Source organism: Myotis myotis, unplaced genomic scaffold (assembly GCF_014108235.1).
Source record: "Myotis myotis isolate mMyoMyo1 unplaced genomic scaffold, mMyoMyo1.p scaffold_m19_p_1, whole genome shotgun sequence".
Lineage (NCBI taxonomy): Eukaryota > Metazoa > Chordata > Mammalia > Chiroptera > Vespertilionidae > Myotis > Myotis myotis.
The window spans coordinates 38660581-38678825 of NW_023416313.1; the positions used below are offsets into that span (position 1 = coordinate 38660581).

The 18245-nt window shown below is 33.2% G+C and overlaps 1 protein-coding gene across 13 annotated transcripts in view; it reads left to right on the forward strand.

The window, feature by feature from the left end:
- The window catches only part of ADGRL3 (adhesion G protein-coupled receptor L3), a 770556-nt gene that overhangs the window by 433797 nt on the left and 318514 nt on the right, over window positions 1-18245 (forward strand). For all 13 annotated transcript variants that reach the window (XM_036335141.1, XM_036335133.1, XM_036335163.1 and 10 more), the window contains one exon: window positions 1197-1306. In XM_036335141.1, coding sequence (XP_036191034.1) covers window positions 1197-1306 — 110 coding nt within the window. The remainder of the gene's footprint in view (window positions 1-1196; window positions 1307-18245) is intronic.

Here is an 18245-nt window from a genome sequence, read left to right on the forward strand (position 1 = left end):
TTTATGCCCCGCTCATAAATGAATAGTAATCTTATCTATTGATATTAAATATTGATTCTTTAAATAATAAAAGATTTCTAATTAAATATTTATATCTGAAAATTATAAGAATGGACACAACTTCTAAATGAGTTTTATTATTATATCTGTAGTACTTAGAAAATAAAAAGGTTGATAAGAGGAAGTGAAACAATAATGGGCCAAAAACTGGAGATCAGCAATGAAAATATTATATTCACAGAATATTTACATATCATCAAATTTTATTGTGTACAGTTTTTCATTTTTGGTTATTTCTACTTCTATTCCTGATAATAGCTAATTTTCTATAACAATTATAGAAATAACTGAGTTTATATAGCTACTAATTGTAGAAAATCATCAGATTTATGAGCTTATTTTTTAAGGTGGGATATGAAATTATATTGCTTTAACTGCAAAAATCATGTCTTTCAACTTGACACAACTTCTTCAAATGTGTTTTCTATGTAGTAGGATGTGCTGCTATTTTTTCAAAAGTTTGAATACACCAAAATGGCAAGCTCTCTCTTTGCAGTGCATGTGTGCAGCCAGCCACCTGTACATTCATGTTATTAGATGATTGTCTGATAATCATTCTCAGACATTAAGTCTGCACAAGAGAACTGAGAACATGTTGACTCTCAGATTAACATTATGCAAAATTGCCTGGTAAGAATGGAACATTGACTTTTATTAATCTTTCACTGATATTACAAAATATATTTTTAAGCTTAAGACATTCTCTAAAGAATCAATTTTAATTTAGAGACTAAATAAAATCCTCATTAAACCTGATAAATAGTAGACTCAATAAATAGAAAGCTTTTTACTCTAAATCAAAACGAATTCTGCCTTAAATGCTCCCTACAGTGTGTTAGCAAGGAATCGGAGTATAGGTTCTTTCAGAGATGAAATATCTCTTTAAGAAAGTAACACAAAAATATAGCCCTGAGGCATAATATTTCTGAGATGAATAAACAAGAATGTAGAGGATAACTATAGTGTCACATCCTGTACTCTCAGTGCCAATATTTTGGGTGGGAAGAATCATTATTTTTCCACAGAAATGTCTACTAATTAATAAATTATTGAATCTAGAAAGTTTACTAGTATTTTAATAAGGATTTAACTTTGCATAAGCATTTATGTCTTCTTTTCTTTTCTTTTGGCTTTAGGTGCAATAACAGAACCCAGTGTGCAGTCGTGGCAGGTCCTGATGTTTTTCCAGACCCCTGTCCGGGAACCTATAAGTACCTTGAAGTGCAGTATGAATGTGTCCCTTACAGTATGTATATTCCTATCATTTTTTATAAAGAGAAAATAAAGTAAGTTTTGTTTTGCATACATTGACAAAATATTCTCTATGAAAACATAAAAACAATTACATAAATTATGTGGAAAACATGGGTAATTTTAATTTTTTAGGACCATAAACCCTTTCCACCATTGGAAGAATTAGAAGTTGTTTACATGATCCTGCAGCTTTTAATTTTGACTATACACTTCTGTACATTGATATCTATTCTAAAACTCTTTTCTTAATGTAAGAATATGAAACAGTTGGATGAAAGTTGAAAAGTGATATGCCAGTACTTCATTCCTTCATGTCCAAGTAAAAGGTAGTAAAACTAAATAATATTATCATCATATATATAGTGCTATAGAAATTGATAAATTTGAATTGGATGGAAGCAATTATAGCTGTGCTTCCCATGTTGTCAGTATTTCAGGAATAAAAATATACTTATCAAGTGGGAGCATACTAAAAAGAAAATACTCGGATTACTTGAACTAAAGCACTCTTCAGAATGCATCTTTACAAGCACAAGAAGTAGGTCTTTGCAACCTTTATGTCAGATATGGTGTATACCAACAACTTGTTTTTTCTTCGGGAATAATGAAGAATCAAACAATCAAAAATGATACATTATCTGACTTTTTTACTCAAGGGAATCATCCCCATCTCAAATAAACATATTGTTGAGCTATCTAGTTCATTATTCATGAGGTTCAATAGTGAAGCTCACTCCGGAAATCCTGTATTCTCCGATTAGATATTCAGCTTATCCCAGAGGTATAAAACACCTGAGATCATAAACAAAACCAAAGTTTCAACTTCCTTTGACATCTAAGAAGAAGCAAAGTGTCTGGGGATCAGCAAGATGCCTGTGCCAAGAGATAACTGTAGGCTTGCCTCGTTTCTGCTCATTTAAGAAGCAGCACATTGCTCATGAGCTGTAAGGGAGCAGTTTGACCAGCAAGAAATAGACTGAAATTTTAAAATAATAATGAAAGCAAGCAAGAGAAAGCTTTATTTTTGCTTATTTGTAGTACATTTGATTAGAGAAAGTGTAGTGATGTTTTATAAAGCTAATTTCCTTGTTTTAATAGTGCATAAATGTGTAGGTTTGATTGAAATCTCAGTTGAGGTTATGCTTCTTACATTGTTCTCAGGGATCCTTCTATGAAAATGTGAGGCTCATACTGACCATTTGTTCTTCATTAGTAATCATTTACAGAAATAATATTTAAAGTCCGTTTTGGAACTGTGGCAATTATATTTGGAGTGCATGATGTGATCTTTGTGAAAAATGTAGAATAGCTGTTTCCAAGGCATTTTATAAAAATATACACTAAGGTATAGGTGCACCTCATTTTAAAAGACAGTCTTTGGAAACTTATATTTGGCATCAAGCTGAAGTAGGAATGTCAAATTGTAGATCTTTTTCATAATTTTTAAAAGTTAAAGAATCTTGCAGCTGTCTCCTCAATTATCTGTGTTTCTTCTGAGTTTCTTTGTAGATAACTACTCCAAAATCTTCTGTCAAGCTTATTCTGAAAAAGTATCTACTTAAGTTATTTCAATAGAATTAAGAACTTGCTCATACTTGCATAAAAAGATTACTATTTATCACAGATCTCTGTTTTCTCTTATAAACTACCAGATATGGACAATTTGAAAGCTGAATATCTTATTTTTGTAGGTTTCTGGTAGATTGAATATTTACTGATTGCTTTCAAAATGTATTCCTATTATATTAAAGTATTTATCTGATTTTTTTATTAAGTAAGAATTTTAAACTTAAGGGCAACCACTTGGCTAGTTTATACACCAGTTTAACTTATATGATGTAGCATGATTGTGTTTATTTAAATTATATTTTGTATGTGTTTTAGTTAAAAGTATAATTGGTAATTTCTCTAATAAATTTAACTTGTTTAAAAAATAATCCAAAATAAAGTATAAACCATTCAAAAACCTACAGGGACTCATTTAAAGGTAGGTTGATTTAGTAGAAAGATTACCAGAAATCAGGAAGCCTGGGTTTAGAATATGGTCTTATTACAAAACAAATGGCCCGGGTCCATTAGGTAAGCTATTAAAATTTTCCCCTTATAGACCCAACCTGATCTGTAGTAAATTATGATTTTGATCAACACTATGCTCTTTTTCTTGCCTCTAGTGTAAAACAGATTTTCCAGTGCTGAATTGATTCACTTATTAATAATAGCTATCATTTGACACCTACTACATGTGATTTACAACATGGGTTAAATGTTTACATACATTATATTATTTTATTCTCACAATATCCTCACTCTGTTAGGTAGGCTTATCACCATTTTACTAGAGAGGAAACTGAGGCTCCATTGGATAAGTGAATATCTCTTGGAAAATGTAGAATAGCTAGAAAATGGCAGAGCCAAGATTTGAGTTATCATTGGTAGTTGTTCTTAAGGACCCAGCTCTAGTTCTCCTCATAGATATTTTTCTTTATATGTTCATGAGTTATTAAATCTCATCCAATATTTAATTCATAATCTTCATCAGTAAAGTAATGGCACATGGTGAAAGCAAATGATTCAAAGACCCAGGCCCAGTTCTTTTGCTATTTACTTTTAAGCGGTTTGTGTGTCTTTCTTAAAGCAGATAAATCACTGCAAACTTCTATTTTACATAAATACCTAATGAAGCTTTATGATTTAAACTAGTTTGTGCCATAAAAATGCTACCCACTGTTTAGAATAAGGCTCTTACCAAAGTAGCAAATTAAGAAGTTGTTTAAATTAACTGTATTATAAGAAAAAACCCTTGCCAAAACCGGTTTGGCTCAGTGGATAGAGCGTTGGTCTGCGGACTGAAAGGTCCCAGGTTCGATTCCGGTCAAGGGCATGCACCTGGGTTGCGGGCACATCCCCAGTAGGAGATGTGCAGGAGGCAACTGATCGATGTTTCTCTCTCATCGATGTTTCTAACTCTCTATCTCTCTCACTTCTTCTCTGTAAAAAATCAATAAAATATATTTTAAAGAAAAAAGAAAAAACCCTTGTATTTAATATACTTGTTAAAATACCCCTATTGTTGCCCTGGCCAGTGTTTCTCAGTTGGTTGAACATAGTCCTGTGTACTGAAAGATTGCTGGTTTGATTCCCGCTCAGGGCACATGCCCAGATTTCAGGCTCAATCCCCTATAGGTAGTTGATTGATGTTTTGCTCTCATATCAATGTTTCTCTCTTTGTCTTCCCCTTCCTCTCTCTAAAAATCAATAAAAATATTTTTAAGTCCCTATTGTATTATTAGAATAAAAACTTCAGACTTAAGATTTATGAATGTTTGAACATGTTCTATTAAAACAACTGAATAAACACATAAATAATGTTAAGTTCTATTTCTTAAACAATTCACTAATTCCAAGTTTCATTATGAATTGGAGACAATAAAATTCATGTATTTAGTGATCTATTTAGTATTTATGAATGTTTTCTTAATATTGGAGTGTGGAAATATATTGATATTTTCTTCCTCTATACATACTCTTTGTGTGCATTTCCATGGAAATACTAATTTTTAAGGGAATAGTTTTTCATGGAAAAATATAGAAAACTTTGAAACATAGAAATGCAGAAAAAAACTAAAATATGTAGGAAAATATATTAATATTCATGGTGCGGAAGCATATTGCAGGTAAAAATTCAACAACTTCTTTGTATTACACAAGAAAATAAAGTTAAAAATGCTGAAGGTAAGCTTGCAATAATTTTTGCACAGATTTTTGTCAGTAAGTAGGTACATAATTTAACAATGGCAGTTTTAGAAGCTTAGACTGAATCAAACAAACAGTATAACTTTTGTTTTTATTGAAATCATTTTTTTATTTTTCAATTACAGTTGACAGTACAATATTATATTAGTTCCAGGTGTACACCTCAGTGATTTGACTTTATAGAACTTCCTAAGTTATCGGTATGACTTTTTAAAAAAGATACTGATCGGAAAGAAACTAAGAAAAATTAGTGATTGTAAACAATTTTGTGAGGCTCCCTGCTGGGAGTGTTTTGTACTCATTTTTTTGAAATCACTGTAGTTATTCTCTCCTGTCCTTAGTTTTTCCGTCTTGTCTGTACTGTCTTGTTTGTGTTCACAGATACCCTGTTTGTGACCAAATTTGTGACAGACAAATCAATACTTTTCTCTGTTCCTGTTGCACCTTAGTTCCAGTGTGACTTTTATAGCCTTTGCGTTTTCTTTGAGGTTTGACTTTTCTCCTTAGCGGTATTTTCTCCCCAGGAAATGACCCAGATATTCCAGAGGTTAAACCTCAGCATTTACCAATGTCACATTTTTGCTCTATCTTCCTTCTCACCCCACCCCCATCCCTTCTGGGGTGATTTGGGATTGAAATTGTGTCATCTTCAAGTAGAGCTTCCTTCATTTAGCCAGTTTACTGGGATGAATTGTGTTAGGGAGAAAACAGTAAAACAACTAACCACCTACTTAGGGTATTTCTGAGCAAGGAATCTTCACTTTGTATCCTGCTGACAGTTTGTCTTTCTTCCTAGGCATACAATTTCACGCACATTAAACTCTAAAAGTGCTTGTCTTTTCTCACAATCTAGCCTTTCTCTTCAGTTCTTTGTTTCTTCCTTTCAGAAATACAAAGCACATATTACTTATTCTAATAATCTTCTGTCATGGTGGATTTTCTGCAGAAATGGAGGGAGGAAGCATACAATTTTGAGCGCATATTAGAAATGAGTCTTTGATTAAACCGATATTATGTTGTAGCACTTAGAGACTTTTTGAAGACATTACATTAGCCATCTGAAGACATGTACGATAAGTATTATTAGAAAATTAATATTTACAAATAATTATATAATATTTTAGTTTAGTTTTTAACTATAAGAAAAATGCATTACACTTTTAGCATTTAAAACAATTGTCTTTAACTATTTAATTATAAATAACTACATTTTGCAAATAATATTCTAATAAGTGCATATTTTAATGTATGCATACTTTGGTTCCTATTCTATAAATAAGTAATTACATGTTTTAAAACTCATTGTGCTAAAATGAACCCATATGTTTAATTTTTAAAAGATCACAGAAATGTCAAGATGTATTCTGATTCCCAATATACCGTAATACCTTTTTCAGTTTCTGATATATAGAAAACATTAAGTACGCATATATTGAATGATTGAAAGAAAGAGGAAATTTAGTTAAATTGCTCCAGAAGTAATATATGCGTTGCTAAAATGATAATATAAGAAATTATTTTGTACAAACAAGACCTTATTAATTCAAAAGGGAGATCTGTGATAAAAATATAGATCATATGAATTTTATTTTCTCCAAATTGCTTGTGATTGTGATTATATCCCTCCCTACTAGTAACCAATTTGTTTTTCATCATCTTCTACATGCCACCATATAATATAGCAAGTTTTTGCTTTAAGTATTACTCCTTCTATAAAAAGAGTGCCAGCTACCTGAATTCTCTTTTTTAGAATATTTTTAACAAGAGGAACAATATTTTTTGTCCCTTTTCTCTCCCATTAGTTTTGCTCTTTCTCTGTCAAATAGTTTCTCTCTACTTCACAGTGTCTTATACCTAACAGATAATACATTTAGCTTTTACAAATGTACCAGTGATTACCTAGTATTAATTTAAGCATTGTCTGTATGCCCAAAATATGATATTTTCATAAAAATTGAAATCATCACTTTAGAAACCAGGAAGGATAGTACTTAAATGTGATCTCTCTTAAGGGGTTACTCTTTTTAAAGCTCAGTGATACATCAAATTTTCTGAATCCATACTCATCCCACTGTGTTTTTGTAGGTTCTGTTATCACTTACACTTCCTGATCTGCATCCCCTTTGGACTTTACCTGCTGGTACTGATAATTACATGAATCACATCTAAGCTTGCCATGGAGTTTGGCCATTTTGTTTCTTACTTTCTTACTAGAATTAGCTTTTAGTATTAGTTTATTTACCTCCAGCCCCATTTCTCCCCATAGATAGCAATAGATAAGGAGGTGCTAATCTCCTCAAATGTCTCCTCAAGTGGTGGACCCTGGCCCTGTCATGGATCTCACTCAACAAATAATAGTTGAACCCCTGCTTCATTAATCTTCACAAACGGCCTTTAGACAGTAACAATGTAATTAATTATGAAGCGATTGAAACCCATCTTTTAAAAATTTTAGAGGTAGAGAACATGAGACTTAGAATAAATGAACTAGTCAGTGATTATATAGTTAAAACTTATTGGCTCTTAATTGCTGGTTGAGTTTTCTTTCCATCTTGCTACTTTGTTTCTTTGAATCTCAAAATAGTTTTTTCTGTCTAGAGATATAAAGAGTGATTAAAACCTACTCTCAAACATATAAAAGATTATTATATATTCTCTTTAATTGAAATTTGGCATTCAAACATTACTTTTCATTTTAATTCAAATTCTTACAGAAAAAATTCTGGATTCAAAATGATGCTTGTGTGAGGTCTTTGTTTGCCTTCAATCCTATAATTATTGCAATCAATGACTGTATATTGAGATATCAAAAAATCTACAACTTTCTCAATATTTTGAAAGAGCAATCTTTTTGTGTATGTGTTTAGATTTTAATCCTCCTGGCCTTTCTCATAAATTGAATTCAAAATTGTCAGTAAGTGAACCACTTTAGAGAACATAGGATATGCAGTGTGCTTTTATGTTCTCTACATGCTACCATTTGTTTTTGGAAACCTTCATATATGCGTTCAGATTTCTGTGGCAAAGTTTTTCTGATGTCAGTTTTTGGAACAGCTTGAAATAAGTACAGTACTCAGTAACATTGATTTTTCAGGTTCCAAAACTGTTTGCAGTTAAAAATCAAACAAAAAAACAATTCATGGAATTATGGGAAGAAAAATGAATCTCTCCAAAAAAGCAGAACATACCATTTACTTTACTGTGATTTTCCTAGACTTGATCTCTCCCCTGTCCCCCTTACCGTTAGAGAACCCATCCAAGTTAAGTTTCTCAAGATAACAGGGAAAACTTAGAAGGAAGACAGCATTCTCATTTGTTGGAAACGGAATACATTAATTTTTCCAAGAAGGCTTTCTTTTTTCCCCCTCCTGGATTCATTATGACTGCGTATTGATTGCGTATAGGACTCTTAGCCAGTTATTTATGTATATCAGAGTCTAACAGAACTTGCTTTTTATGACAGAGCTTTGTTCTTATCCTTCTCTGTTACTCGCCCAGAACTATTCGTCCAGATTCATCAAGATTAACTTAAAAAGATGCCTACCTAGTGAACAATATTATTGTGGATATTATTGAAGCAAAGCTCTAAGAATTCCTCATTTCACTCTATCATGCATTTGATAATGCTCATAAGAAATAGGCTCAAATACAAGCTCAGGCCTCATAAATGATGAATGACTGCTCTGCAAAAGATGGCAGGTGTTCCTCTTTTTAAGAATGAGTGGTAAGTGTAAAGCAAGAAACATAATGCTATTCTGTGTGTTTAGGACCTGGCAATCCTTGCCATTTCTCAATATTGGCCTACATTTGTGATTAGCACTGATTCCAATACAAAATTCAAGATTTTATGATGAGTTTATATTACCTGATTGAAATTTATCAACTGCTACTTCTTGGAGGTATCAGATGATATTTTCTAAGATGTTGAAATACATTATTTATCCTCAGGCAGTAGCTTGAGCACAGTAGGAGCTGTTCCTTAAAAATCCTGTTACCGCTGGTTCTAAAACCAACCTATAACAGCCATTTTATTTTGCCTAAGAAGTGTAAAGCTAGGACCACCTTTTCCTCTTTCATAGGCAATAGGATGAAGATTCTCGTTATTTACTAGAAAAATCCAAATGAATCTAATTCTTTAAAAATATGATTAGTTTATTTCTTCAATGCAAGCACTAACTTCAAAATGTTTTACCTATTCAACTAAGTAATACACACAACAGAATTAAAATAGTTTCTAGCTCACATTAGTGCTTCATAAAATTTTCTATTATTATTTAGATGTTTTCCACATGTGATGGGTATTTATTTAGTTTATTGTTGAAAACACTAAATCATAAAATTCTGAAAACCAAGTTATACATAGTATTGTACACTCCTTATTTAAGCTCCTGATATATTCCAGATGTCTTTTCAAGAGTTAAAATTCTGACATTTGTCAGTATTGTTTTAGTAGATTATAGACTTTTTACAGAAACTGAGATCTAATTTTATATTAGTGATAGTTGCTAGGTAATGATTTGATGGAAATTAATCATTAAACATTTAGAAACTCATTCTCTGATTGGAGTGGAAACTGGAGTGACTTAGAAGCTGATGTCCCAGGAAATAACTGATTGAGAAATAATATCGTGGGGTGTTTAATAGAAATAGACTATAAGTCCTATACTTGATATTCTTCCTCTTTGTCAAAATGAAAAATGAAAGAGAAATTGCTAGAGAAAAATGGGAGCTTTTTTCCTAATAATAGATACTGTTCTCTGAACAAGTTCTGAGTGCTAAGACTGTGCTTAATACTTTGTATACGCCATTTTGTTCCCTCAGAAAAATAAGGAAGTCAAAAAATAAATTAAGTCTTCAGCTTATCCAAGTTTCTATTTTTTTAAAAAATATATTTTTATTGAGTTCAGAGAGGAAGGGAGAGGGAAAGAGAGATTGAAACGTCAATTATGAGAGAGAATCATTGATCAGCTGCCTCTGGGATTGAACTCACAACCCGGGCATGTGCCCTTGACTGGAATCAAACCTGGGACCCTTCAGTCTGCAGACTGACACTCTATCCACTGAGCAAACTGACTAGGGCCAAGTTTCCATTCTTGGTTAGATAAGTGGAAACGAGAATAGGGAACTGGAATACAAGTCCCTTTGATTCATGTGATTTTGCTTTTTTTTTCATTCTGCTAAAGAAAGCAGGTAAAAATATCATCTTGTCTGAGGTTTTACAAGGCTGACACCTATCTTTTGTGACATATTTTGCTGCCCTCTAGTCTGGTACCTGAAGAGTGAAGTTGTGTGTGCTGTATTTAGCTTGACTTCGGAATAATTTTTAGCAAGAGGTAGGGATCAGCCCTGACCGGTGGTCTCAGTTGGGTAGGTGTCATCCAGTGCCCAAAAAAGGTTGCCCGTTCCATTCCAGGTCAGGGCACATGCTCAGGTTTCATACTCAATACCCAGTTAGGGGGAGTGAAGTAGGCAGCCAATTGATGTTTGGCTCTCACATCAATGTCTTCTTCTTCCTCTCATTTTTATCTCCCTCTCCCTGTCCTTTCCTCTGTCTCTCAAAATCAATAAAAAAATCTTTTAAAAAACGAAAAGCTGTAGGGATCCTTATTAGGAACCTAGTGTTGGAACAAGGAGGGAGAAAAACTACAGTTGATAAGTGGGGTGACCACTATCACTTATTCTGTAACACTTGCCCTGAACTCAATCTCATTTTACTGATATGTTGCTGTTAATAATGGTGAAGCTTTTGCATTAGTTTTCTTCTGCTACTATATCAAACTACGCAAACACAGTAGCTTAACACAGTACAAGTTTATTCTATTACAGGTGTAAAGGTTCAAAGTCCAACATTAGGATGTTTGTGGGGTGCCTTCCTTTTGGATGCTTCAGGAAAGAATCTGTGTCCTCGTCTTTTCGTCTTCCAAAAGCCACATGCATCCTATGGCTTGTGGCCCCTTCCTCCATTTTCAAATCACATCACTCTACTAACCTCTACTTCTGTCTCTACATAGCCTCTCTGAAATTGACCCTCTTGCTTCTGGACATTAGGTCATGAACAATCTGGGAGGGCATTATTCAGCCTCTGCCAGGGTTGCTTTAATTAACTAAAATATATATCTTAAAAAGTACAATTCAGTGTAGAACACATGAAAGATCTTTTTTAATGAGAAAGTATACCACCTGCTAACCAAGTGTTAATGATCCCATAATACTCATATCAACCTCTAGAAGAAAATGGACAGTCCGTGGCTGATTTCAGACTGACGGATTAAATTAATACCAAGCCACTTACCTTCTTCTTGTATGATAAAATATCTTGTTCTTTCTGGTTGCATAAATAAAGAATAAATAACAAATAAAAATACTACAAACTGTGTATAAATATGAAGTTAAAGTTTATTTGACTTCTTACCACTAGAGATAAATTCAACTAACTTTGCAATGACCATTCTTTTAATACTTGCTTTATGCATATATACACAAAGTTTGATTTTTTACAGGGATAGGAGTTACACACACGCACGCACACACACACACACACAATTTAGTGTATATTCTTCACAATTTTGTCTATATTCAGGTGTTCTTTGGAGACCTTTACATGAATATAGATTTTGTGTGTGTTTACAAAAACAGAATTGATCATATTATACACACATCTTGCTTTTCTCGCTGTATAGTATCTTGTGAATTTCACACAAGTCAGCCAATATAACTTTGTTTGATTCCTTTCAAGGGCTTTATAATAGCTTGTGGGTTGATGTAGACATGGATAGTGTATTAAGTAAGTCTTCAATTAATGGAAATTAATTTTTTATTTTACTTTGTATGTGATAAGGTGAATGATGTTTCAATCTTTTGGGGCAAGGTTATCTCTGTTGATCTACTAAGAAGTATTTGCTTCATCTTTTCCAACAGCAGTGAGGCACTTGCCACTTGACACAGGAGAACCTGTTCGCTGAGGAGTTAATGGTTTAAGCTATAGAGCAAAGCTGAATGGGATTGAACCTGTGACCTTCCATTCTTCATCAGAGTGACTAACCCACACCATTGGCAATTCTTGGCCTTTTCCAACATTTGAGGCATGAGTTTTAATATCTGTCCAGTCACTTGATTTGGAGAGTTTTTATTTAATAAATATTGGAAGTGTCATGATATCTGTCACAGGTAGTACAGCTCACTTAATCAAGGTAACTTTGAACTAAGCAGTAAAGAAGGGACTGTTACACATATGAATTAATTTACATAGTGGCAGCTGGGCAGGAAGTTTCTTTACTTTTTATCTGAATTATATATTTTAAGCATGTAGTAGCTTCGTTCCTTACAAGTTCTTTTTGTACTTGAATTTGCTGATAATTTTTTTTGTCAAAAATCATCTGAAACTTTGTGTTGAGTCAAACTTTATTTTCACAGAACTCATTCTTCAATATCTCTGCAGTAGATGTGACCACTTACCCTCTTGGCCTTTTCTAACTACTTCCTCTGCATTTTATGAACATGTTATCTTCTACATTATATCTCTCTAATTGCACCTCTCAGTTTTCTTTTTATTTCATTTCAACAATCCTTTCCTACCCTCTTTCTTGCACTTTCATTTGCCCCCCCCCCTTTTTTTCTCAAACCCCATATAAAGAAGTATACAATCACAGTACTGGTTGTTGAGTTTTATTTGCCTTCTAACTGACCATTAGTCATTTAGTTGTTTGCTTTCTCTCTCTATCTCATATTGATAGAGTCAACACTTTTTTGAAAAAATTTTGAAGAACCCCTTTCCAATTGAATATCATATTACAATTATTATTTTACTTTGTTTAATTTCTTACACTTTGAAAAATTCAGTGATCATAATTTTTTAACAACATGTAGTGGGTAGCTTCCGTGTGTTTCTGACTAATCATGTTCTTGACTAGTCACATGGAAAAATGTGAGTTCTTGAAAATTATCATGCTCCAATTCTTTTCATCCTTAACATCCCTGCATATCCCCAAACTGTTGTATACCTTTATCTTTTATTATGCTTCTCTGTGTGAAAGTGATTTAGAACTCAAGGGAAAATGTCAGAATCCATGAATAAGAGTACTTCAAGATAAGACAGTTTTTTTGTTTGTTGTTTGTTTTTAATTTTTTCATTCTAGGTTTTGTAAGACTTAATGATCTCCACTTTTGTGAAAAGAAAAACAATAATTGGAATAATAACAGGAAAGGTATCCTTTTCTTCTATGCTGTTCTGTTATCATGCTTTAACTCACTATTATCCACTGTTTGTTTAGTTTCCTACATTAAGTAACCAGATTAACATATATTTTTACTTATTTATTTTTGTTATTCCTCACCTGAAGATATTTTTCCCATTGATTTTTAAAGAGTGCAATGGAGGGAGGATAGAGAAAGAGAGAGGGAGAAAATCAACCAATCCATCGGTTGCCTCCCACACATGCCCTGACCTGGGCCAGGGATAGAACCTAAAACCTAGGTACGTGTCCTTGACCAGGAATCAAACCTGCAACCCATCAGTGCTTGGGCCAGCACTCTAACTACTAAGCAACACTGACCAGGTCAACCAGATTAATCTTTAAACTATCACATTCACTTTTCTAAAGCTTCAGAGGAAATGACTCACTTTAGCTCCAACCAAAATTTATTCTAAGTTTTTATGTGTGTTTTAGGCAAACCTAAGATATAACATGTTAGAATTCTAACTGGCCTTGAAAGCTAATAGTTAGACCATTAAGATCAGTATTATTAAATCACCAAGAAGTTTCAAAGTGGTAAAATAATGATCATGTTAAGTCTGAGATTAAGCTGTCACATCAGAGTAATTTGATTTTAAGTCTGGCTCCACCACCTCCATTAGTAATCATATCCTTGACAGAGACAAAGTTCATCCAATATGATTTCTCAATGTGAACAAGGTATTGATGTTTCTGTGTTACCTTGGTCAGTCAATAAGGTTAAAAGGATAAAGTTTATTTAGTTTTAAGCATTACCTTCTTGAAGTCAAATGTCTATTTAATTAGATTTTCCAGTATTTGGCAAGGAATGACCAGTAGTGTCAGCTTTCCTCAGGTTGATATTAAATAGCATCTTGTGAAATTTGGTAAAGATATCTACAGTAATATGAAACAGATATACTGCAAGCCTGCCTAGGAGAGCACTAGAGTTTTTGTTGAGATGATTAATAATTTCTAATAGTCTCCTAATGCTAAAAGATTGAATCATGTCCGCAGGTCTGAAGTATGATATTTATTTTCTAACTGGCTTGTGATAATCTGTAGTATTCTTCAAATATTGAGCAAAAAAAATGTATACTTTATATAATTCTCTAAATTATTTCTGAACCAAGCAGGTGATTATGACTTCAAAGCAGTATGTATTCTTTGTACATTTTACTTGTTATCCAGGCACCCATTATGTAATCATCCCATGTTTCTGCCTTGACCATGTTTTCTTTCTAGTTTAGCAACAAGTCATTAAATATAAACAGGCATTGATTATGTTTAAGATAAATAGGTTACAAAGGAAACCTCTATCAAAACATATGTGTTGGGTGGTAAAAATTTTTGGGTAGACTTTTTTTTTCCTCTCTTTTTTTCTTCACTTTTTTAAAAATTTATTGTATTGCTTAAAGTATTACAAAGGGTATTACTAGGGTAGACTTTTTTTATAATTTTTTTTCAATTACAGATGCCATACAATATTATATTAGTTTCAGGTGTACAGCCCAGTGATGAGACATTTATATAACTTATTACCCTGATAAAGGTACTACCCATCTGATACCATACACAGTTATTACAATATTATTGACTATGTTCCCTATGCCATATTTTATGTCCTCATGATCTTCTGTAGCTACTGATTTGCACTTCTTAATCCCTTTACCTTTTTTACTCATTTCTCCAACTCCCCTCCCATTTGGCAGTTATCAAAATGCCCTCTGTATCTATTAGTCTGTTTCTTTTCTGCTTGTTTGTTTATTTTGTTTTTTAGATTCTACATATAATTGAAATCATATGGCATTTGTCTTTCTCTGTCTGACTTATATCACTCAGCACAATACCTCTAGGTCCATCCATGTTGTTGCAGAAGACAAAATTTCTTTCTTTTGTATTGTTGAGTCATATTTCATTATATATATGCAAAGGATAGAATTTCTTGATTATTTGTCATTTCAGGATATATATCTGATTTCAATCCACAAAATCACTTTCTGTTTCAGAAAGTATGATGCTTTCTACGATAGGTTTTGCCTGCCTAAAAGTTGACAGTTACTTGCAAATGATACTTAATCTTAAAGTTAATTTTCCTTTCTTAAAAGAATGGTAGATTAAATATAATTTTAATTATCTACTTTATTTCTTTTATACCACTATTATTATGGATTTGAGTGATATTTTAGTAATTTAATTATTTAGTAGACTTGAACTCCAACTAGCTTATATATCAATTATAATTGCAACAGATGCTATATCTTAAAATCTCAACTACCATAGGAAAAAAAATTTCTCATGTATATTCTACAAATATTCATTAAATGCCTTCCATATGAACAATAACATATATTTCTCAAGTTCTAAGTGGTCAGGAATGATATGTTTCTTGTCTTTGTTCATATCCAATTACATGTTACATTGTCTAACATATACACTGAGTGGCCAGATTATTATGACCACCTGACGTTTGTAGGCAAATTAGCTATAATTTCACGCTGAAGTCGCTGGAGGGCCAGACCATTATAAATGTCTGAATAGCACAACATACCTAAGTATCATTGCTAATCAGGTTCATCCTATCATGTTGATGGCGTATCCCAATTGAGATGGCTTCTTCCAACAAGACAATGCACCAAGCCACGGTGTTCGTATTGTGCAGGAGTGCTTTCAAGAACATGAGGGAGACTTTACCTTGCTTAGGTGGCCCCCACAATCACCAGATCTCAATCCAATTGAGCATTTGTGGGACGAAGTTAAAAGAGCCATCAGACAGCTGGTTCCACAACCATCAAATCTCATGGAACTGGACAGTGCTATTCATCAGGCATGGTGTCAGATTCCTCGCATCACCTTTCAACATCTCGTGGAGTCAATGCCAAGAGAATTGCCACAGTACTGAAGGGGTGGTCATAATAATCTGGCCGATCATAATAATCTTGCCACTCAGTGTATATTAGTAGATACTTAGTAGTATTAAGTGATTAATTGAAGACTAAATACAAAGCCACTATAAAAAAGAAGGAACTTTTACCATTTGCAACAGCATGATGGAACTGGAGAGCATTATGCTAAGCGAAATAAGCCAGTTGGAGAAAAATAAATATCACATGATCTCACTCATATGTGGGATATAATGATCAACATAATTTGATGAACAAGAATAAACCCAGAGACAAATGGCAGGGGAGGGGGAGTTAGAGAGCAAACAAAGGATTTGTATGCATGCATATTAGCATAACCAATGGACACAGACACTGGGGCAGTGGGGGCTTGCCCGGGGTGGGAATGCCAGTGTGTGTGTGTGGGGGGGAGCAGAGGACATCAAGCGGGGGGGGAGACATATGTAAAACTTTAGACAATAAATAAATTTAAAAAGATAACCTCAATATTTTTAAAAAGCGTATCACCAAATAGGTGAGATAATACAAATGCAAAATAGCTATTAGAGTGCTAGATGTGTAACATAAAAAAACCATGCACCATGGTATATAGTGGAGAAAAATATTTAAAAATGAATATAAATGAAGATTTTAAAGTACAAATAATGGTGGTGATGTGGATTAAAAAATAGACCTCAATAACATTTTTAAATCAAACATAATATTATTTGAAAACTAATAAAAGTGGGGACATCAGAAAATGAAATGAAACGTCAGAGAGATCACTATAAGAAGTATAAGTGGTGGCAGTTTTTGCAAGAAAACACTGGATTTCTGTGAATTTTTTAATTCTCCAGGAGCGAGCCTTTGGTTAAGCTTAGGGGACTTTGCTGTGTCTTTGAACTTCAACCAGTGCCCTCTTTTGGAAACCCATAAGATAGATAGAAAACTACTGACCCAGTTCTTCCTCAGAGATCCTATGCTATTAGCATGGAATCTCACTAATAATTGTATTTTACTGTTTTATTTACCACTGAAATACAAAGATATTTCTACCACATAAAGCCCAGGAGAAATCATAAGACTACTGAAGATTATTTTTATCTATACCATTATTTCCCAGGTACGGAGTAATATTTAGAGTGAGTAGATACTTTTCAGGAGGCCTCCCACAATTAGGAGTTAGAAACCATAGAAGAGAATGTTGCTCATCTTAGTTTTCTCTGTTGGATTTCTGACTTTTCCTTTGAGACATTAATACCAAAACTTGCTTGACTATATGAAGTTATACAGTAATAATGCTCATAAACTTTATGATTCATTTAAAACAGTTTTATGACTCTCCAGTGCTATATGCCAGACACAATGGGTGAAAAGCTGAGGTTAAAGTGAAAAAATAGTTGGCTACTGATCCTACAGAGTGGAAAAGAGTTCTAGTGAGATTCTCATTTAAGTTCTTTTGACAGTCATTCAAGTTCTGTGACATTCTCAAAGTCTGCCAATTATACATTAAATGAATTATTTACAGAATTATTAGTAGTATGTGAGATTGTCTTAAGAAACATGTATGATTAAGTAATATAGAGAATCATTTTTTGTGTATAATTCTCCACTAAGTCACTGGTATCACAGTCTGATTCCAGCCTTTGCTTATAAACTGAGATAATTGCCAATTACATAGACTTCCAGAAAATCCACTTTTAAATTTTATCTTATGTAAATGGCAGACAGTTCTTACGAAATATGTGGCATTGTTTAATCCAGTTAAACTTACTTTCTTTTAAACTCTAGAGCTTTGACTTAAATTAGGTTATCTTGATGCTTCAGTGTCTCACGTAAACCATTACTGCACTTCTCTCGGGACTCCCATTTATACTTCCCATTCACAGTGTAATCCTACCTATCAGAAATGGTAATAGTACTTTTATGTTGGTAACATCTTCCATCTAACGAAGTCTTGAGCACTTTCAAATATGACCTTATTAATGTTTGTAACATCTCTGAGATGTAGCCACAAGCTGAGAAGGATTCCTTCAGTTTTACAAATGAAAAGATTTGGTAGAGAAAGGCTGAGTTCTCCAAAAGC